At 50.3% G+C, this 23,949-nt stretch overlaps 1 protein-coding gene across 1 annotated transcript in view; it reads right to left on the reverse strand.

The window, feature by feature from the left end:
* pkd1a (polycystic kidney disease 1a) overlaps positions 1-23,949 on the reverse strand; it is a 111,532-nt gene that overhangs the window by 45,308 nt on the left and 42,275 nt on the right. The window contains exons 11-24 of the mRNA XM_079730424.1: positions 20,560-20,712; positions 20,270-20,349; positions 17,864-18,014; positions 17,339-17,601; positions 14,053-14,460; positions 11,554-12,066; positions 11,327-11,458; positions 10,880-11,055; positions 6,254-6,384; positions 3,313-5,948; positions 2,966-3,166; positions 2,584-2,883; positions 1,915-2,351; positions 1,008-1,158 (exon numbers count right to left, since the gene is read on the reverse strand). Of these exons, the coding sequence (XP_079586550.1) occupies positions 1,008-1,158; positions 1,915-2,351; positions 2,584-2,883; positions 2,966-3,166; positions 3,313-5,948; positions 6,254-6,384; positions 10,880-11,055; positions 11,327-11,458; positions 11,554-12,066; positions 14,053-14,460; positions 17,339-17,601; positions 17,864-18,014; positions 20,270-20,349; positions 20,560-20,712 (5,732 nt within the window). The remainder of the gene's footprint in view (positions 1-1,007; positions 1,159-1,914; positions 2,352-2,583; positions 2,884-2,965; positions 3,167-3,312; positions 5,949-6,253; positions 6,385-10,879; positions 11,056-11,326; positions 11,459-11,553; positions 12,067-14,052; positions 14,461-17,338; positions 17,602-17,863; positions 18,015-20,269; positions 20,350-20,559; positions 20,713-23,949) is intronic.

The following is a 23,949-nucleotide window of genomic DNA, read 5'->3' on the forward strand; positions in this document are numbered from 1 at the left end:
ATGTGCGTGTGTGTGTGTGCGTGTGCGCGCGCGAGCGTGTGTGTGCACATGCATGTGTGTGTATTTAATCAGGCAGGGTGGGGCTCCCAGCACCAGCTGTGGTATTTGTGTATTTCTCAGCGTTACATAACCCTAACCCTAACTACAGAACACCTAACCCTAACCACAGAACACCTAACCCTAACCCTAACCACAGAACACCTAACCCTAACCACAGAACACCTAACCCTAACCACAGAACACCTAACCCTAACCACAGAACACCTAACCCTAACCACAGAACACCTAACCCTAACCCTGTATAGGGTTTCCGTTGTGTTACAGAGTCGATTCCAGTGATCTCCAGCATCACAGACGGACACAGCGACAGGGTAAGAAAACACACAATGTCGTCTGTATCTTTAGAGCATTAAACGGCTCTTGGGAAATATTAGAAAGGAAAGGAGAGAAGGGATGAGTGGATGAGGGAGAGAGTACAGCTTCAGGGAGGGAGAACAAGAACGTTTTTGGAACAAAGACTCCAGTAGGACAGAGAATAAAGGTCTTCACCTTCTTTGAAACCATAAGTCTGCGTTTACTATCAAAATAATGATTTCTTCATGTGGAAAAAGTAATAGTTGCCTGTGGCACAGGAATAGAGAAACTAAGTAATAGCTGCAATATGGTAGAAGCAGTGAGGAACAGAGCCAAACTTGGAGGGAGAAATCCACTCAATAGTTAAAGAAAGAGAAAAACAGACTGAGAAGGAGAGCTGGAGCCTGCCCAGATGAGGCTTCATTCACAGCTAGGATCCCACAAACAACATTCCAACCCAGCTGCTCTGAACACAGAGAGCCTGAACTATAGTAACCCTGTTCAGTGAACAGTAAACCCTTTTCAGTGAACAGTGACCCCTGTTCAGTGACCCCTGTTCAGTGACCCCTGTTCAGTGAACAGTGAACCCTGGTTAGGGTTAGGGTTAGATTACCTTGGAGGTTAGGGTCAGGTTAGGGTTAGGGTGAGGTTACCTTGGAGGTGTTCTGACAGTCCCAGTGGTAGTGAAGCAGGGCTTGGCGGTCCGGCTCCATGTTGGGGTCGTAGGATTGCTCTGCGCTCAGCTGCAGGTCCTGAGTTCTGGGCCACACCCGGTAGGTTCCTCCCTCGATGATCGGAACCAGACTGGTGAGGATGGAAAGATCAATACATGAATAGACAGCTTCACAGGGAGTGCACTGCGTGTTATCATGCTTCTATGCCACCGGAAAAAAATAAATCCATGAATTGCATGGATTTTTTGAGATATCAATAACATCAACATGTTGAAGGCTGCATACAAACCCGAAAAGTCTCTCAAAGAAGTGCTTGACCTGTTATATTCACCCTGAGACCAGGTGAGGCCTACACCTGAGACCAGGTGAGCCCTAAACCATGAGACCAGGTGAGGCTTAACACTCTGAGACCAGGTGAGGCCTACACCCTGAGACCAGGTGAGGCCTACACCCTGAGACCAGGTGAGGCTTAACACCCTGAGACCAGGTGAGCCCTACACCCTGAGACCAGGTGAGGCCTACACCCTGAGACCAGGTGAGGCCTACACCCTGAGACCAGGTGAGGCCTATACCCTGAGACCAGGTGAGGCCTACACCCTGAGACCAGGTGAGGCCTACACCCTGAGACCAGGTGAGGCCTACACCCTGAGACCAGGTGAGGCCTATACCCTGAGACCAGGTGAGGCCTACACCCTGAGACCAGGTGAGGCCTACACCCTAAGACCAGGTGAGGCCTACACCCTGAGACCAGGTGAGGCCTACACCTGAGACCAGATGAGGCTTAACACTCTGAGACCAGGTGAGGCCTACACCCTGAGACCAGGTGGGGCCTACACCTGAGACCAGGTGAGGCCTAACATCCGGACCCTCCTCTATTGTCTCTCACCTGGCTGCCATGACGCTGAGCTGCAGACAGGCCGCCTTCCTGAGCGGGATCCCCTCGTAGGACAGGGAGAACACCAGGCTGTAGTTCCCCGCCCCCAGCACCATCTTGGGTATGGACAGCTGCAGCCGGCGGACGTCCACCTCCGCCGGGAGGGGGGCGACGGAGACGGGGTGCTTTGAGAGCATCCTCTGATTGTGGGGTGCGTGGGGGTCCTGGTCCTCACAGCGGGGGGTGGAGAGGACCTGCCAGAGGTACTGGGCTCCGTAGCGGACACAGCCCTTCAGGTCCACGCTGGCCTCCACCAGCGTGGGCTGGGCCACCCAGATGGCGAGTCGGGGGGCTTGGACCACCTGCACCTCCGGCTCCTCGCACTCTAACACCCTGATGTTCACCTGGACCTCGGCCACGCCCCAGCTCACCAGGTTACTGCAGTTCACCTGGAGAGAGAGCATGGAGCTGAATACATATATATAGTATATGAAATACTACCAGTTCACCTGGAGAGAGAGCATGGAGCTGAATATAAAATACCATATATATATATATATATATATATATATATATATATATATATATATATATATAATATATTCTATACTACAGACCAAATAAACGAGAGACTGAGACATCAAATTGGATTTGTGAACGGCTGAGATATAGGAAACCTACGGTGACCAGGAACTGTCCACGCTGGCCGTACTCATGACCCACGGTGGTGGAGTTGGTGAGAAGGTTGCCGGTTCCATCTCCAAAGTCCCATGAGCACTGCAGCGTCGTGGCCCTGGGGGATACGGATGCCACCAGGGTCACCGTCTTGTTGATGAAGGTGTCGGGGGGGAACGCGGCCAGCGCCACCTCTCGGAGGAGATTCTGGACCAGGATCTGCTTGGTGATGTTGTGGCGGTGCAGGGTGTTGAAGGCGCTTAGGTAGATGGTGAGAGAGCCGGCCTCTTCGGGGGTATAGGTCACCTGGGGAGCAGCGACACCATGAGCCATCAGAACAAGTTCCTCCACATCCCATAGATATCCTCTGTATAAAAGAGCATCAGACCTCCTGGCTCATGTGAGTCGCCATGTGGAGGTGTTGGAGGTCAAAGGTCCACAGGTATTGCACCGGTCTGCCCGTCACGATGCTGGCCACATAGGTCCTCTTCACCCCCACAGGGATGGCGGCGTCGCAGCAGTCCAGGATGCTCAGGCCCTGGACCGGCTCCATCACATGGATCTGGAGGTTGCGTCTCTTAAAGCTCACCTGGAGTAAAGAAAAGTAAACAATGTCACTGCAAAATGGGGCAGGTATACATTACATATACGATATGGAGTTAATCAGAAAGACTTCTTCTGATAACATGACCAAAACTGTAGATTAGGGCTACGCTGTAGGTGATCAGACGTTACCTGGTTTTGGGCGTCGAGGTTGACCATGTAGGTGTCCACTCGGCTGAAGTGATGGACGTAGGTCTTGTTCAGCTCAGGGAAGACCGTGGCGTCTCCACTGATGCTGAGGACGAGGATGACGTCGGAGCCCGCTGCCATGGAAACGGTGAACTCCACCGGCTGTCCAACCGCTACGGTTTTCTCATTGGCCTTCAGCTCCAGCCCCTGGATCTTCTCCTGGACAAAGAATACTCTGGAGAAGGCTTGCCCGCTGAGGTCGTTGGTGGCGTTCAGGGTGATGGTGGTCTTCTTTGGCTCAGAGAAGATGACCGAGCTCTGCCTCCCGTGGTCGGTTCTGCCCGGCAGAAGCCACACCCAGGTGACATCACTTCCTGTCAGAATGCTCCCTATGAGCGAGATGTTGACCGCCGTCGGAACATAATTCTGTTCTGTGACGTTAGTGGCTGTGAACGACAGGTCTGTGATGACCTCCTGGATGCTGACCGTGTCCGACACGTTCTGTGAGCTGACCTCGTTGAAGACCTCCACTCTGACAACCCTCCGTTTAGCGCTGGTGAAGGTATGGACGACACAGGGATCCTTCCAGGGCATCACATATCCGTCCACCGACCAGCGGTACTGCAGGTCTGAGCCTCCTGAGGCGAACACACTCAGGTTCATCGGGGCGTCCACGGCGATCGGGTTGTCACTGATCTGCAGAGAGAGCCCAGCGACCGGGTCCAGGAACTGGAATGTTCTGTTGGCCGTCAGCTGCCCCAGGAGGTTCACTGCCTTAAGGAACACGTCCAGGGTTCCTGGCTCAGGGGAGCTGACCTCTACGCTCTTAGTGGTCAGGTTGAAGGCTGAGCTAGACGGGTCCTCCACCCTGATGAGGTTCCAGGTGAAGGACATGTTGGTACCTTCCTTCAGCACCGCCTGCAGGTGGAGGACGCGGTTTGTGGCGAAGCAGCACCCTTCCAGGCCAGGGCCAGGGCCTCCCCCCGCCCCTGCCTCCTCCTCAGCGACCACCGCCAGCCCCTCCAGCTCCCGCTGTACAAAGAGCAGCAGGCTCACCTGGGACGCCCCCAAGCCGTTCTCAGCAATCACGGTGATGTTGAAGGTCCCCACCGAGCGAAAGGTGTAGAAAATGGTGTGGTTGCCAAGGATAGAGGTGCCCCGGTCGCACACGATCCAGGAGAACATCACCCCATCTCCCTCCTCCATCTGGGCCTCAAAGTGGACCGAGGTGTTGAGAGGGACGTTCACCTGGCTGGAGTTCAGTGTCAGACCGCGGATCGGAGCGAAAACGGCCACGGCCACAGCGGTGTGGTTCCAGCTCACCTGGTTGTCCCCAGTCAGGGTCACGTTGAAGACCCCTGACTGGTTGTAGGCATGAACGACGCTGTGGCCTACGAACACCGTCCCATCCCCAAAGCTCCACGTGTATTGGACTTCAGTGGACGAAGAGGAGGTGGTGAAGAGGTACGGCTCCTTGAGCGTCAGATTACTGGACCTTGTGCCATTATGCTGGAGGACGACTTGGCCCACCAGTCTCTGAACTGCCACCTGGACGCTGGTGTTGCTGGAGGAGATGTTATTTAACACAGTGACGGTCACTAAGTGGGTTCCTGGGTTATCATAGCTGAACCGAACCTCCCCAGAACCATGGGTCAGCAAGGGGCCGTCCCCGGTGTCAAAGTCCCACAGGTAGCTGTAGTTAAACTCCGGCTGAGCTCTGGCGTGGAAGTGGATCTCCTCCCCCGCGTGGAAGTGAGTTTTGTTCAGAGCGAGGCTGACGTTGGTCACGGCCGGCTGGACGCACACACAGCTGGAGAAGAGGGCCTGGGACGCGTTGTTGAGCTGACTGGAGACGTGCAGAGAGAGGTTGTAGCTCCCGCTGGCCTGGTAGGTGTGCGTGACCTTCTGATTCCCCTGGTGGGTCTCAGCGGCGCTGCCGTCCCCAAAGCTCCACTGGTAGAGGGGCGTGGGGGCATTCCCAGAAACCCAGGCCTGGAAGGCCACCGGGTGGCGCTCCCGGACACACTCAGAGGGCCTCACTTCTAACACCTGGAAGACAAACACCTGCACGGTCAAGAGGGTCCAGCCGGAGCTCACAGCGTTGCTGGCCGTCACGTTGACCGTGTAGTTGCCGTCGCTGGCGTAGCGATGTGAGGCCCGCGGCTCGGCGCTAGTGTACGTGCTCCCGTCGCCCATGGAGAACGTCCAGGTGATGTTGCTGCCTGACGCCAGGCGAGCCACGACCACTGTCGGCATGTTGAGCTCTGTGGGCGAGCTGCTCTCGGCGGTGAGGTCCTTGATCTCCTCGTGCACCTGCATGTCGAAGCAGGCGTCCGTGGAGCTGATGGTGTTGTTCACCGAGACGCAGATCCTGAAGGCTGCGCTCTGGGAGTAGGTGTGCTCCACTTGCCGCTCGCGGCCCTGCAGTGCCGGCGAGCCGTCGCCGAAGTCCCAGGTGTAGTGGATGCCGTAGGGCGAGGGCAAGGCGTGGGCCTCGAAGGTGGCCGCCTTGCCCGCCAGCAGCAGGGGAGGCATCGTCTCCATGTTCACGCGGTTCAGCACGCTGTAAACGTTCATGGTGATGTGCTGGCTGATGTTCTGGTAGCGGTTGGACACGGAGACCTGCGCTATGTACACTCCTGGGACGACAAAAGACACAGAAATGGATAAGGGGAGCAGGCATCGGGCTGTGAGCTGTAAAACACAGGTTCTAGTTATGCATAGTCTCTATGCTAAACATATAAAGCATGGTGGTTCCATTATTCATTAGCAGGAGTGTGATTGACTGATTCCTGGTGTCAGTGATCATCATTGTGGAAGCGGTTGCTAGGGAAACCTGGTTGAGGCTAAATGTAAGTGGTTGCTAGGTAACCTGGTTGAGGGTAGATGTAAGGGGTTGTAAGGTTACCTGGTTGAGGGTAGATGTAAGTTGTTGCTAGGTTACCTGGTTGAGGGTAGATGTAAGTCACGTTGTTCCTCAGAGACACTTGATTGGGAGAGTCCGGGCAGAACAGGGAGGAGGGGTAAGGGGGCTTGAACTCAAACTCCTTGTAGCCACCATCACCGAAAGACCACCTAGCATCAGAAAAAAAAACAGTTTCAGGTTATCTGAGGTGGCACTCAGGGGGGGGAGGGGGGCAGTAAACAGCCTCTGCTTCATCTCTCACTACCTCCATAAAGCACTCTGAAGATAATCAAAATGTCCTGTGCGAGAGTCAGAAAGAAGTGGTGGAAAAGCAGCGAAGATGGGAGGGTGAAGAAAAGAGGGAAATAGAAAGAGCACAGAGTGACTGAACTCCTTCTGAGGCCACAGGATTAGCCCTGGTCTGTCTGTTACAAGACACAGGAAGATAGAGTACTCATGACACACCCTGTCCTGTAAGACAACACTAACACACACATGATAGATAACTCCTTTAGAAGAAGAGACTTTCTGGATGTTTCATATTTTGTGTTTATATTGACTGTTAGAAGAGCATAGAAGCTCTTTGTTTGAGTATTCATCCCTGCTTACAAGTCGCTTACCATTGTTGTTTTTTGTAATAGTATTTCTTATATAATAGAAACAGGACAGACTACAAGCCTCTGGGAAAGATTAATAAAACAGATTTACAGAAAAAAGATTTATAGAAGCTGAAACCGCTGACAACAAAGATATAACGGAGAGACAGCTGACACCAACAGAGAGACACCAACAGAGAGACAGCTGACACCAACAGAGAGACATCAACAGAGAGACAGCTGTAACCAACAGAGAGACACCAACAGAGAGACAGCTGTAACCAACAGAGAGACACCAACAGAGAGACAGCTGTAACCAACAGAGAGACACCAACAGAGAGAGCTGTCACCAACCGAGAGAGAGAGCTGTCACCAACCGAGAGACACTAACAGAGAGAGAGCTGTCACCAACAGAGAGACACCAACAGAGAGACACCAACAGAGAGACAGCTGTAACCAACAGAGAGACACCAACAGAGAGACATTCGACACCAACAGAGAGACACCAACAGAGAGACACCAACAGAGAGACATCAACAGAGAGACACCAACAGAGAGAGAGCTGTAACCAACAGAGAGACACCAACAGAGAGAAACCAACAGAGAGAGAGAGCTGTCACCAACAAAGAGACACCAACAGAGAGACACCTGACACCAACAGAGAGACACCAACAGAGAGACAGCTGTCAACAACAGAGAGACAGCTGTAACCAACAGAGAGACACCAACAGAGAGACAGCTGTAACCAACAGAGAGACACCAACAGAGAGAGGGCTGTAACCAACAGAGAGACGCCAACAGAGAGACAGCTGTAACTAACAGAGAGACACCAACAGAGAGACACCAACAGAGAGACACCAACAGAGAGAGGGCTGTAACCAACAGAGAGACACAAACAGAGAGACACCAACAGAGAGACAGCTGTAACCAACAGAGAGACAGCAACAGAGAGAGAGCTGTAACCAACAGAGAGACACCAACAGAGAGACACCAACAGAGAGAGAGCTGTAACCAACAAAGAGACACCAACAGAGAGAAACCAACAGAGAGAGAGCTGTCACCAACAAAGAGACACCAACAGAGACACCAACAGAGAGACAGCTGACACCAACAGAGAGACAGCTGTAACCAACAGAGACACCAACAGAGAGACACCAACAGAGAGACAGCTGTAGCCAACAGAGAGACACCAACAGAGAGACAGCTGTCACCAACAGAGAGACACCAACAGAGAGACAGCTGTCACCAACAGAGAGACACCAACAGAGAGACACCAACAGAGAGACACCAACAGAGAGACAGCTGTCACCAACAGAGAGACACCAACAGAGAGACACCAACAGAGAGAGGGCTGTAACCAAGAGAGACACCAACAGAGAGACACCAACAGAGAGAGGGCTGTAACCAACAGAGAGACACCAACAGAGAGACACCAACAGAGAGAGAGCTGTCACCAACAGAGAGACACCAACAGCGAACAGAGAGACACCAATAGAGAGACACCAACAGAGAGAGAGCTGTAACCAACAGAGAGACACCAACAGAGAGACAGCTGTAACCAACAGAGAGACACCAACAGAGAGAAACCAACGGAGAGAGAGCTGAAACCAACAGAGAGACACCAACAGAGAGACAGTTGTAACCAACAGAGAGACACCAACAGAGAGACAGCTGTAACCAACAGAGAGACACCAACAGAGAGACAGCTGTAACCAACAGAGAGACACCAACAGAGAGAGCTGTCACCAACCGAGAGAGAGAGCTGTCACCAACCGAGAGACACTAACAGAGAGAGAGCTGTCACCAACAGAGAGACACCAACAGAGAGACACCAACAGAGAGACAGCTGTAACCAACAGAGAGACACCAACAGAGAGACATTCGACACCAACAGAGAGACACCAACAGAGAGAAACCAACAGAGAGAGAGAGCTGTCACCAACAAAGAGACACCAACAGAGAGACACCTGACACCAACAGAGAGACACCAACAGAGAGACAGCTGTCACCAACAGAGAGACAGCTGTAACCAACAGAGAGACACCAACAGAGAGACAGCTGTAACCAACAGAGAGACACCAACAGAGAGAGGGCTGTAACCAACAGAGAGACGCCAACAGAGAGACAGCTGTAACTAACAGAGAGACACCAACAGAGAGACACCAACAGAGAGACACCAACAGAGAGAGGGCTGTAACCAACAGAGAGACACAAACAGAGAGACACCAACAGAGAGACAGCTGTAACCAACAGAGAGACACCAACAGAGAGACAGCAACAGAGAGAGAGCTGTAACCAACAGAGAGACACCAACAGAGAGACACCAACAGAGAGACACCAACAGAGAGAGAGCTGTAACCAACAAAGAGACACCAACAGAGAGAAACCAACAGAGAGAGAGCTGTCACCAACAAAGAGACACCAACAGAGACACCAACAGAGAGACAGCTGACACCAACAGAGAGACAGCTGTAACCAACAGAGAGACACCAACAGAGAGACACCAACAGAGAGACAGCTGTAGCCAACAGAGAGACACCAACAGAGAGACAGCTGTCACCAACAGAGAGACACCAACAGAGAGACAGCTGTCACCAACAGAGAGACACCAACAGAGAGACACCAACAGAGAGACACCAACAGAGATACAGCTGTAACCAACAGAGAGACACCAACAGAGAAACAGCTGTAGCCAACAGAGAGACACCAACAGAGAGACAGCTGTCACCAACAGAGAGACACCAACAGAGAGACAGCTGTCACCAACAGAGAGACACCAACAGAGAGACACCAACAGAGAGAGGGCTGTAACCAAGAGAGACACCAACAGAGAGACACCAACAGAGAGAGGGCTGTAACCAACAGAGAGACACCAACAGAGAGACACCAACAGAGAGAGAGCTGTCACCAACAGAGAGACACCAACAGCGAACAGAGAGACACCAATAGAGAGACACCAACAGAGAGAGAGCTGTAACCAACAGAGAGACACCAACAGAGAGACAGCTGTAACCAACAGAGAGACACCAACAGAGAGAAACCAACGGAGAGAGAGCTGAAACCAACAGAGAGACACCAACAGAGAGACACCAACAGAGAGAGAGCCAGAGAGACACCAACAGAGAGACACCAACAGAGAGAGGGCTGTCACCAACAGATCAAATGGAATGTAAAATGGAATGTAATCACAGGGTTAGGGTTTGGGTTAGGCAATGCAAAACAACAGCAGATGCAGATGCTGAGAGTCCAGTGAAGCACTCAAATGTCCGATGTTGTTGCTATTGCCATCATCATTAACAGTATTTTAATACTACTACTAATACTACTACTAATACTGCTGATACTACTACTAATACTACTACTATACTACTACTGATACTACTACCAATAATACTGAGAATACTACTGATATGGAAGTAAATCTGTGCCATCGGATTTTGAAAATATAAAGCCATTGAATTCTAAGGACCGAATATTTATGCATTGAAATAACGTAAATGGATTTTTTGCCTCTGAATTTAACTCTTGAAATTTTCAATAAATCATTTTCATCTTTTTTTTTCAACACTAAAAATTCAAAATCAAATATTCAACGTTAAAAAATAAAACTTAATTATTTTCAATGTCCCCAAATTCAACATGCCAAAGCCAGCTGCAAAATTCAATGTATGAAATTCAGCGTCGGGGGACCCAAGGAAGAGCAATCGATCCTAGATCGTAGTACTGAACAGATGTAGTATTGCTAGTATTAGAAGTAGTATAGTAGAAGTACTGGTGGTAGTATCAGTAGTATTAGTAGTAGTATAGTAGTAGCATCAGTAGTATCAGCTGTATCAGTAGTATAGTAGTAGTATCAGTAGTATCAGTAGCATTAGTAGTAGTATCAGTAGTATTAGTAGTAGTATCAGTAGTAGTATAGTAGTAGTATCAGTAGCATTAGTAGTAGTAACAGTAGCATTAGTAGTAGTATAGTAGTAGTAGTATCAGTAGCATTAGTAGTAGTATCAGTAGCGTCAGTAGTAGTATCAGTAGTGTCAGTACTATAGTAGTAGTAGTAGTATAGTAGTACCTGAAGGTGGCCGATACAGACGCGTCCAGCCCCACGGCGGCAGTCAGGGTCTGGGCGGACCCCTGCTGCACCACGTCAGGGGCCCCGGTCACTGTCAGGTCGGCCATGGGCCTCAGGGTGTCCACCGTCACGTTGAAGTGCTCCACCACACTGCTGACGTGGTTCATGGCCGTCACCTGAGGAGGGATCAGAGTTAGCAAAACCTTAACCCTAACCTTAGCTCTAACCCTAGCCCTAACCCTAGCCCTAACCCTAGCCCTAACCCTAGCTCTAACCCTAGCTCTAACCCTAGCCCTAACCCTAGCCCTAACCCTAGCCCTAACCCTAGCCCTAACCCTAGCCCTAACCTCAGAATGGGAGGGGACCTGTGTGGCTGACAGCTCCTCTGACTGACAGCTCCTCTGACTGACAGCTCCTCTGACTGACAGCTGACTGACAGCGTCTCACCGTGAGCTTGTAGCAGCCCGTGTGCTGGTAGATGACGTTGAGCACGGTGTTGTAGTAGGTGAAGTAGGGTTTGTCGTCCACCGTCCACTTGAAGGTGGGGTTGGATCCCTCCGCCACCGAGGCCGTGTAGCTCTGAGGGAGCAGAGGGGCAAACAATGAGTGTCACACATCATATAGAGACACAAACACACGCACACACGAGGACCCACTAACCCTAACCCACTCACCAGCACCGAGTTCATCAGCACCCTGCTGGTGGGATGGGGCAGCACCAGCAGCCCGCCCAGCGGCCGCTCCACCCACACGGCCAGCGTCAGGTTCACCTCCGTCACATTGTTGTGGGCGACGAGCTCCACGGAGAGCGGCCCCCCGGTCCCCGCCCCCAGCCCCAGGTCCAGCACCGCGTACAGACTGGGCCCCCCACCGGAGGCCTGGAGGCCCCCCCCGGAGGCCTGGAGGCCCCCCCCGGAGGCCTCGGGGCCCCCCGGACAGACCCCCGGGGCGGAGGCGTACTCGTCAGGGCAAGCCGGGCCGAAGGCGGCGCTGTGGTGTGGGCGGCCGCGCTGGAAGACCTCCGTCTGGTAGGGGGACTCCACCCTCAACAGCAGGCGGCTGGTGTTGGGAGTGAGGTACAGGGTCCCGTTCTGGGAGGGGGGGTGGAGCACCGTCAGCCCCAGGGGGGGGATCACCATGATGGAGCAGGACGCTGACACCTGGTAGGCCGGCTCCGCGGAGCTCACCTGAGGGGGTCAGACCAGAGTCAGTCCTACAGTCCTACATAAAGACACACTAAACCTAAAACTAACCCTAACCCTAACAACATACTTACCCTAACCCTAACCCTAGGACATAAAGACACAATAACCCTAACCCTAAAAACACACTCACACTAAACCTAAACCTAGGACATAAAGACACAATAACCCTAACCCTAAAGACACACTAATCCTAACCCTCACCCTAACACATAAAAACACACTAACCCTAACCATAAAAACACACTCACACTAAACCTAACCCTAGGACAGAGACACACTAACCCTAACACTAACCCTACTAACCCTTACACTAACCCTACTAACCCTAACACTAACACTAACACTAACCCTACTAACCCTTACACTAACCCTACTAACTCTAACACTAACCCTACTAACCCTTACACTAACCCTACTAACCCTAACACTAACCCTTACACTAACCCTACTAACTCTAACACTAACCCTACTAACCCTTACACTAACCCTACTAACCCTAACACTAACCCTACTAACCCTTACACTAACCCTACTAACTCTAACACTAACCCTACTAACACTATCCCTACTAACCCTTACACTAACCCTACTAACCCTTACACTAACCCTACTAACTCTAACACTAACCCTACTAACCCTTACACTAACCCTAACACTAACCCTACTAACCCTTACACTAACCCTACTAACCCTTACACTTACCCTACTAACTCTAACACTAACCCTACTAACCCTTACACTAACCCTACTAACCCTTACACTAACCCTACTAACCCTGACACTAACCCTGACACTAACCCTACTAACCCTAACACTAACCCTAACACTAACCCTACTAACCCTTACACTAAACCTACTAACTCTAACACTAACCCTACTAACCCTTACACTTACCCTACTAACCCTTACACTAACCCTACTAACCCTTACACTAACCCTACTAACCCTAACACTAACCCTACTAACCCTTACACTAACCCTACTAACCCTAACACTAACCCTTACACTAACCCTACTAACCCTTACACTAACCCTAACCCTACCAACTCTAACACTAACCCTACTAACCCTAACACTAACCCTACTAACCCTTACACTAACCCTACTAACCCTAACACTAACCCTACTAACTCTAACACTAACCCAACTAACCCTTACGCTAACCCTACTAACCCTTACACTAACCCTACTAACCCTAACACTAACCCTACTAACCCTTACACTAACCCTACTAACTCTAACACTAACCCTACTAACCCTAACACTAACCCTACTAACCCTTACACTAACCCTACTAACCCTTACACTAACCCTAACACTAACCCTAACACTAACCCTACTAACCCTTACACTAACCCTACTAACTCTAACACTAACCCTAACACTAATCCTAATAACTCTAACACTAACCCTACTAACTCTAACACTAACCCAACTAACTCTAACACTAACCCTTACACTAACCCTACTAACTCTAACACTAACCCTACTAACCCTTACACTAACCCTACTAACTCTAACACTAACCCTACTAACTCTAACACTAACCCTAACACTAACCCTTACACTAACCCTACTAACCCTAACACTAACCCTACTAACTCTAACACTAACCCTAACACTAACCCAACTAACCCTTACACTAACCCTTACACTAACCCTACTAACTCTAACACTAACCCTACTAACCCTTACACTAACCCTACTAACTCTAACACTAACCCTACTAACTCTAACACTAACCCTTACACTAACCCTACGACCCACACTAACCCCCTATGAGGGTTAGTGCGAAGGGGTTAGTGTGAAGGGGTTAGTGTGAAGGGGTTAGTGTGAAGGGGTTAGTGTGAAGGGGTTAGTGTGAAGGGGTTAGTGCGAAGGGGTTAGTGTGAAGGGGTTAGTGTGAAGGGGTTAGTGTGAAGGGGTTAGTGTGAAGGGGTTAGTGTGAAGTGTTAGTGTGGCTCTGACCTGCATGGTGTAGAGGCCGGTGTGGGGCAGGCCCGCTGAGAGCTGCTCCCCCTGGAGTGGGGTCTCAGCCTGTCCCACGTAGAGCACCCTGACGGGGCAGACCACCTCCCCCAGCCAGGCCCCCTCCCCATCCTGCACCAGCGCCTCCACGTCCAGGACCAGACCGACCCCGGGGTGTCTGTCTCCTCTGTCTCCAGAGTCTTTGTCTCCGGGGTCTCTGTCCGCCGCGCCGCTCTCCCCTGGGCCGGGAGCCCAGAACCACTCCGTTAGGTTGACGGCGAGGACAGGTTGTCGCCATGGAGACAGCGGGGAGGCGGGGCAGTGGAGGAGGCGACCGGGGCCGGCGTCGTGCTGCAGGGCGATGACATCACCGGGGGACACCAGCAGGTCTTCTAGATGTTCTCTCACCTGAGGACAAACAGGGCACACACTGTGAGACACTCTGAAACACACCGTGAGACACACCGTGAGACACACCGTGTGACACCGTGAGACACACCGTGAGACACACCGTGAGACACACCGTGAGACACACCGTGAGACACTGTGAGACACACTGCGAGACACACCGCGAGACACACCGCGAGACACTGAGACACACCGTGAGACACACTGTGAGACACACCGTGAGACACTGTGAGAAACACCGTGAGACACACTGTGAGACACACTGTGAGACACTGTGAGAAACACCGTGAGACACACTGTGAGACACACCGTGAGACACACCGTGAGAGACACCGTGAGACACACCGTGAGACACACTGTGAGACACACTGTGAGACACACTGTGAGACACACTGTGAGACACACCGTGAGACACTGTGAGACCAGGGTTCGAGTTAGGTGGGAGCCAGTGAGAGCTGAGCTCCCATAGAGAGAGGTCTGGCTATGGTTAGGGTTAGTTAGTTAGTTAGTAACCCTGACCTCTCTCTATGGGAGCTGAGCTCCCATAGAGAGAGGTCTGGCTATGGTTAGGGTTAGTTAGTTAGTTAGTTAGTTAGTTAGTAACCCAGACCTCTCTCTATGGGAGCTAAGCTCCCATAGAGAGAGGTCTGGCTATGGTTAGGGTTAGTTAGTTAGTTAGTTAGTTAGTTAGTAACCCTGGCTCCCATGAAAGCAGCAAACTCAAATATCTGTGGGGGTCTCTGATAATACAGCAGCATAATATTGTAATTACAAATAAAGCTATTCCCTTCCACATGCAGAGTGGGCAGGGCGAACCGGACACCGACGCGAAACGGAGGTGTCTTGGTTCGAGCGGGTGGGGGTTTATTTTCGATAATGAGCGGCTACTTGCCAAATGAAAAAATAACTTCACACGGTGTGTCTTTTTACAATTTATTTGTTTGCATTCGTAGTGTTGATCAGCAGAGAAATAGTTAGCCAAAGACATTTAGGTCGCTTAGCATCCAAAGACGCTGACGTTGTTGTGAAGGGCACATGCAAGTGAACGAAGCCACGGCATTGAGAAGAGCCGTGTTATAATAGACTTTAATACTCTACGTCACTACCTGCTCCATGCACATGTCATTGGCAGAAAGAGACGAGAGCGACAAGAGCCGCAATCATGTCTTGTTGTGCGGTTGGTTGCACAAACCCTTTTAATAAGACTGATTATCCCAATTACTCTACTTCTTGCTTGCCAACATAATAAAACAATTCAAATACTTTAATAATTATGCCTTTTCTTATTCGTATTGCATGCTTATTAAATGTACACTCTGTTTGAGTTAATCTCCCTCAAACAGTAGCCCCCTTTAATTACGATCGATGATACATGTTTTTGACACCTCAAAGGGCATAATTCCACTAATTCCATGGTCACTTGCCAAGGAGAATAAATTAAGATCATTAATTTATATTTTCATGCGTTTTACAATCCAAATATAAAGTTTTTCACATAAATAGGACGGACCGTAGCTACGACTTGGCAACGGGAGGTATTGTAGTCCGCTGAGCTATGAGCCAGAGAGCTAATGTTATGGATTGTACTTATTTATAATTCGAAATTGACACACTGTGAGACACTGTGTGAGACACACTGAGACCCACTGAGACACACTGAGAGACAATGAGACACACTGTGAGACACTGAGACCCACTGTGAGACACTGAGACACACTGAGACCCACTGTGAGACACTGAGACCCACTGTGAGACACTGAGACACACTGTGAGACACTGTGAGACACTGTGAGACACTGCGACCCACTGAGACACACTGTGAGACACTGAGACCCACTGTGAGACACACTGTGAGACACTGAGACCCACTGTGAGACACTGAGACCCACTGTGAGACACTGAGACCCACTGTGAGACACTGAGACACACTGTGAGACACTGCGACCCACTGAGACACACTGTGAGACACTGAGACCCACTGTGAGACACACTGTGAGACACTGAGACCCACTGTGAGACACTGAGACCCACTGTGAGACACTGAGACACACTGTGAGACACTGTGAGACACTGTGAGACACTGCGACCCACTGAGACACACTGTGAGACACTGAGACCCACTGTGAGACACACTGTGAGACACTGAGACCCACTGTGAGACACTGAGACCCACTGTGAGACACTGAGACACACTGAGACACTGCGACCCACTGAGACACACTGTGAGACACTGAGACCCACTGTGAGACACAGAGACACTGAGACCCACTGTGAGACACTGAGACCCACTGTGAGACACTGAGACACACTGAGACACTGCGACCCACTGAGACACACTGTGAGACACTGAGACCCACTGTGAGACACACTGTGAGACACTGAGACCCACTGTGAGACACTGAGACCCACTGTGAGACACTGAGAGACACTGTGAGACACTGAGACACACTGTGAGACACACTGTGAGACACTGAGACCCACTGTGAGACACTGAGACCCACTGTGAGACACTGAGAGACACTGAGACACACTGTGAGACACTGACACACTGTGAGACACAATGAGACACACAGTGTCTCACAGTGTGTCTCACAGTGTGTCTCACACTGTGAGACACACTGTGAGACACTGTAGCTGATGCCTTGACAGACTAAACATGAGGATAACGAGGAAACAACATCAACCTCATTCCAGTGCATCCACCGGTTGGGCGTGTGTACTACCCCTTCATAATCAGAGGCAACCAAAGAGTGGGTAATTATACGCCTCGAATATTACAACCTGCCATCGATACACAGTGAGCCTTCACTGGTACCACTGGGAGCTGACAGGTGCCCCCCAGAGAACTAACCCTAACCAGAGTGCCCCCCTCTCTCACCAGGACGTGTGCCGGCGGGCCCGCGGGGAGGGTCAGCAGCACCTCGTCTGCGAGGGCGTATCGTGGCCTCAGGGCCCCGGGGGGAGGAGGCCCTGCCTGGGAGGCGTTGGGGCCGGAGAGCGGGCAGGGGCTGGAGAGCTCCTGGCAGCGGCCCTGGAACGGGCACCACTGCTGCAGCGGTGGGCAGGGGGCCGGCCGGGGCTGGAGGCTGGGGTCTGAGGGCACACACACCGCCACTGGAGAACACACCGCACCACTGCAACCTGAGGACGCACGCACACACACAAACACACACAGATTAGTGGAGAAGCGGAGGTCAGAGGTCATACTTGTCTATCAGTTCTATCAGGACGACGCGCCTCAAATCTGTGAATCATGTTTTATTATTACCTGGGTTAGGATCTGGTGAGGGTCAGAACTGTGAGTTGAATATTCAGAATGAGTGTTGAATATTCAGAATGATATTCAATAAGCCCCCAGTACATGCCACATGTGTGCTGTGTGTGTGAGAGTTCTCTGTATCACCTGGCAGCAGCAGGTGCACACCGGGATGGTGACAGTGGGGTCTGAAGGTCTGGAGGAGGACCTGCGTCTCAGAGCTCAAACCCACAGAGAGGAACTCCAGGGACGAGAGACGACCGGGATGAAGCACACTGAGCCCTGAGAGCAACAGAAGCTAGAGAGAGAGAGGGGGAGAGATTTGAGATTTACAAACCAACTTTATTTACATATTAGTTATGTTACATGAGCATTAATAAAGTATGATTTGTGCGTGTCTCTTCGTTTTGAGATAGCTTATCTTTTAAAAATGTGTGCAAACAGCAAGTCATCCTCCACAACAGAACAGACAATGTTTTTGTAGCACCAGCGATTTTTAAAAGTGTCCAAATCTCCAATATTCTTATAAAATGTGTACTCTAGCCACAGCCTGGCCCCGATGTTGCAGAGCCAGACTGTGCGTGAATCCTGTCCTTCTTTGTTTTCTACACGGTTTTTTCTACTAATGTAGATTGCCATTTTTGCTTCCCCCGGGAGATAATTTAATAATTGCCACTTGTCCTTCCTTTCTTTTTCGTACTCAGCCCCCATGATAAAAACATTCTCAGAGAAATTGACACCAAACAAATTAAAAACCAATGCTAGTCTCACAGAGATTACAGAAAGGACACATGCTCAAAACAGCTGGATTAAGAACAGAAATAAAAGAATTGGAGGCGATGGCGCCATGTAAAATTCTCCACTGGAGGTCGGCAGTCCGCTTCTTGAGGGGGGGTTTATAGAACAACTTCCACTGTGGGCCGGGCCCATTGCAGCCCCCTAACCTGTTGGTCCACACGGTGGGGGGGCGGTTGCTCAGCCCGGCACGGTTGATGCTCTTCACACAGTTCGCATAGAGAGTCTTTTTATCAGCCCTGTTTACGGAGAGCCTATTTGGGCGACAGGGAGTGAGCAGGGAGCCTGTCAGCTCCCCTACCACGGGGCTCAGGTGGACATCAGGGAAGGGGTCAGCGGGGTCTGGTGTGGCTCTCCCTAGGTTGTAGTCCATCAGAAGTCTTTTTTCTTTGATAGACAATCTCTGTCTCCAGAGCTCCAGGAGTCTCCCAGCCACTCGGTGTGATCGAAGGCCCAGCAGAGTGCCCAGGGCCCCAACATTGTCCAGCGCTGGCCCCACTACATCGAACAACTGCTGCAGACAAACGGTCCCTGAACTGCACAGTGCCCCCGTCAGGCCGGGGGTGGTACTGTTGGTGATGTCCAGCCTGGCCCCGTGGATTAGTGGCTCCTTTAACAACCAGTACAGAGTTAGCTTCTTGACACGTTTTATGACTAAAAAGCGCCCATGACTTAAAAACACCCTGATAAAACGGAGGTAACCCACTTAATTCTAAGAATTTAGAATCAGTTAAAAACAGAGCAGTATCCAGCCCCAGGTTACTTACACGTCTGAGAATGCAGCTGGCCACATTCCTCCATACCAAGTCTGTCGGACCAGACAGAAACTTTTGTAAAAACTGAATTCTAAAAGTGGCTGTTATACTGGCCAGGTGGATGAGGCCTTGTCCCCCCTCCTCTCTAGATAAAAACAGGACTCCCTGTGGCACCCAGTGCAACCCATCCCAGAAAAATATCCACCATCTTTCTTTGAATTTGGGCTAATAAGCCTGAGGGAGGGTCAACACATGCAAGGCGGTGCCACAGTTGGGAGGCTACTAGATTATTTAAAACCAAAACTCTACCTCTATAGGACATATGCGGCAGTAGCCATTTCCATTTTTTAAGTTTACCTTCAACTTTTTCAGTGACGTTCTCCCAGTTCTTCTGGGCTATGGTTTCCTTCCCAAGAAAGACACCAAGGTACTTTAAGCCATCCCTCTTCCAGGTCAAATTTTGGGGAAGAACTGGGAGACCGCCACGCCATTCACCGACAGCGAGGGCCTCGCTCTTTCTCCAGTTAACCCTCGCTTTCGATGTAGCTGTAAAGTCACTAATGATACTTGTTAAAATGTCCACATCTCTTTGGTTCTTAGTAAAAACAATGACATCATCAGCGTATGCAGATAAGACAACATTCTCACTAAAACCATGTAAAACCAGACCTTGTAGGTTGGAGCGTATTTTGCTGAGGAGGGGTTCTAGGGAGAGTGCATAGAGCATCCCGGACAGAGCACAGCCCTGCCTGACGCCTCTGCACACTCTAAAAGGAGCACACAGACCGCCGTTGAATTTCAACACACTCTCAACCTCACTGTACAAGACTTTGATCTTGGCTATGAAACCAGCGCTGAACCCGAATTTCGCCATAACTTTCCATAGGAAGTTGTGTTCAACGCGGTCAAATGCCTTCTCCTGGTCTAGGGAAATCAAACCAGTATCAATGCCAATAGACTTAGAGACCTCCAAGACATCTCGAATCAGGTAGACATTGTCTACCATGGACCTGCCGGGCACACAGTACGTCTGGTCCCGATGGATGGACTGCTCCATAGCTTCCCTCAGCCTGTTGGCAAAGGCTTTGGACAGAAGCTTGTAATCCACACAAAGCAAAGACACAGGCCGCCAGTTCTTCATATCCTGCAAATTCCCCTTTTTCGGTAGAAGCGTAATGACTGCTCTACGGCAGGACATTGGCATGGAGCCGCAGGCCAGGCTCTCATTTAAAACATCCAACAAGTCTGCAGATAAAATATCCCAGTACACTTTATAGAATTCAACTGTCAGACCGTCGATGCCCGGAGCCCTCCGCCCCTGCATGCTCTGCAAGGCGGCTAGAAGCTCCTCAATGTGCAGAGGCCTCTCTAGTTGTAAGTTGGTCTCCATAGAGACCTGAGGTAGCCCACTGCAGAACCCCTCCAGTGTGTCCTTCTCCTCATACTCTGAAGAGTAGCGGGAGGAATAAAAACCAACAGCTCTCGCTCTTATCTGCCCTGGCTCCGTCAGCTCTTGGCCTGTGTCTGAGAGCAATGTGTGGATTACCCGCCTCTGTCCGTTCTTCCTCTCCAGGCCGAAGAAGAAGCTAGAGGGAGCGTCCATCTCAGAGATGTTCTGAACTCGGGACCTGACTAACGCCCCCTGTACTTTGGTGTCCAGCAGGTTAGCTAAAGCTAGCTTTTTTTCTTTGAGGATTTCAATATATCCCCTTTCTCCAGATGACTCACTCATCTTTTCCAACTCCACTATAACAGTCTCCAAGTCCTTCATAGACCGAGTGATGTCCTGTGAGACATTGAGGGTGTGCTGCTGACATAGAAGTTGAATTTGAGTCTTTCCATGGTCCCAGCATTGCCTAAGACTACTAAAATCCCCCTTTGTCTGCCTAAAAACACCCCAAAAGAAACCCAAAGCATCCTTAACCTTTCTGTCCAATGTTAAAACAGAGTTAAAGTGCCAATGTGCGCTTTTTGGCTTGAAATCTCTAATTAGAACATGAAAGACAATCAAGGAATGATCACTTAAACCGGTGGGCAAAATTTTACACATTTTAAGAATGTTAAAATGATGCTTAAAGACATAAAAACGATCAAGTCTAGCTGAGGAGATCCTATTCTCTCTGAGGTGGGACCATGTGTACTGTCGGCAGTCTACATGCGTCCTTCTCCACACGTCCACCAGGCCATGAGAAATGACCAGCTGCCTCAGTGCATGTTGAGAGGCTGGATGTGGCTCTGCATGGTTGCGATCTAATGTCTCATTTTCCGTGCAATTGAAATCTACACCCAGGAATAGATAATCCTCTGAGTTGCAACTATTTAATTGATTTGTTATTTTTTCTAAAAACAGCTTCCTCTCTGTACCTCTCTGTATCTGGTTGGAGCATAAACATTTATAAGAACCACATTAAATTGTTCAAACCGAGCTTTAATTAAAAGCAACCTCCCCATGATGACATGCTCGACCTCCATGGAAACTGGAGAGAAACTCCTGGAGAAAAGGAAGCCCACTCCTCCACTGAGACTAGTGTTGTGGCTCAGGACTACATCCCCTTCCCATTCCCTTCTCCAATCTACCTCATTTTGAGCACACCTATGGGTCTCTTGTAGAAAAAGGACATCAATTTGTTTTGTTTTAAAAGTCTCATAAATGAGTGCCCTTTTTTTTGTCTCCCTTGCTCCATTGACATTGAGACTTCCCATACTAAAAATCTCAGTCATGAGTGGGGTGTTTAAAACGAAATTAAAAAATAGAAGTAATAAAACCATTAATTTAGTTAAGACACACATCAGAGTTTCTACGCTCATTGCTGTTCATCTGCCTTCTTGCTTTCAGCACCAGTTTCCTAAGTCTGTACATTTCCTGGTCTGTAATACCAGATTCAAGTCTGTTGTTGGCATAAAATCTGGCAGAAACATAAAATGCTGAGATATCTGGGAAATATTCCTCAAGCTTAACTCCTTTTACATTTTTGGTGTCCTGAAGAAAGGACTTAATTCTCTCCGGTGAATATATTCTCTTTTGCTGACTACAACTTAGCTTTTCTATGTGCACGATGTCACTGTCATCTGAGAGACTTTCCTCTCCACTGTCACTGTCTGTCTGTGCAGTTTGTTTTTCCCCAGTCTGCCTGTCTTTCCCCAACTTGCTTGCCTTTGAATCACTGCTTTTGTTTTTAGCCTTCCCTCTGTGTTTTGTTGCAGGCTTTGGCCTTCCTTCTACTGCTTCCTCCTCCACCATCATCTCCTCTTCTACTATCTGTTCCGCCAATGAGCTGCCCTCTTCTTGCCCCTGCATCCCACTGGCTTCACCTGCCTCACCTTCTACCGTTTCCCCAGATTCAGCTGGTTCACCCTGTGATTCGCTGATATCGCTCACCACTTTCATATTTTCCTCCCCACCACTTCCTCCAATTGTCTCTATAATTTCCTCACCCATCCCATTTTCTCCCACCTTTTTGTGTCCTCACTTAGTTTTTCCCCACTGACCTCACTCTCGCCCACTTCAAACTCAGCTGGTTTACCCTGTGCCTTGCTGATCTCACTCACCTCTTTCACATTCTTCTCCCCACCACTTCTTATTGTCTCTATATTTTCCTCACCCATCCCCTTTACTTCCATTTTTTTGTATTTTTTAGTTAGTTTTTCCACACTCACCTCACTCTCACCCACCTCCACCTCACCAATGTGCACTCCTACACCGTCCTCAGTGTCGCACACGGCAGTCCTGCTGACTGTCGTGCGCGGTGCGGCGATCGGCCCCCCGAAAACCGCACTCGGCCCCGCAACTGCAACTCCCTCCGTTGGCGTAACCGCGGCAGCGGAACCGAGCTCCGCAGAGATCCCCCCCGCCCCGCTCCAACCGGCGGAGCGGCGGAGGTCGCCCCTTCCCTCCCCGGGCCAGGCGGAGCCGGCTCCCCGCGCCCCGGACAGGCCCTCACGGTGTGTCCCTCCACACCACAACCAAAGCATTTCATTACCGACGAGGAAGCGAAGATCACGTAGTCATAATCATCTACTTTAACATGAAAGCGGAGGTTGAGCTCCGCATCCCGATTGTTAAGTATCATATATATGTGTCTCCGGTGAGACACAACGTGTTTCATCAAAGGAGACTTAAACCCAGACAGGATCTTTTTCATCGGTGAGACGATTTTTCCATGCCTGGATAGCTCTCTACTGAGAAATTCGTCAGTAATAAAAGGAGGGACATTGGACAAGGTTATTTTTGTTGCCGGCTGCGTCAACGTTACCACCTGCACAAACATTCCATTCACCGTGAGACCCGTCTCGACGACGCGGTTCACCTTCTCCACCTGGTCCAGGAAGAGGACTACGGCACTATTCATCCGAGCGGCTGATTTCACGCTGCCATGCCCGACTACCTCTCCCACAGCCAGCCCGATGTCCTCCACGCTAGCACGGGAAACCGGCACCAACTTTGATGCCATGCTTCCTCGTGAGCTGAGCGAACTCGCCATCCGGCGATTACGCCGGTCGGCACAACACCACGCACAAAACCCCAAACTCCCCAGAAAACGAGTGTCAATTAAGTAACTATCACCAGTGCACTCTCGTTAAATTACAAACAAAAAGGAATCAAGATTGAAACGCACACGCTCCTGACTTACTCGCACAACTCGCTCCCAGCATGAAACAGCGAGAGAGAGAGAGAGAGAGAGA

Source organism: Pollachius pollachius, assembly GCF_949987615.1.
Source record: "Pollachius pollachius genome assembly, chromosome: 2".
Lineage (NCBI taxonomy): Eukaryota > Metazoa > Chordata > Actinopteri > Gadiformes > Gadidae > Pollachius > Pollachius pollachius.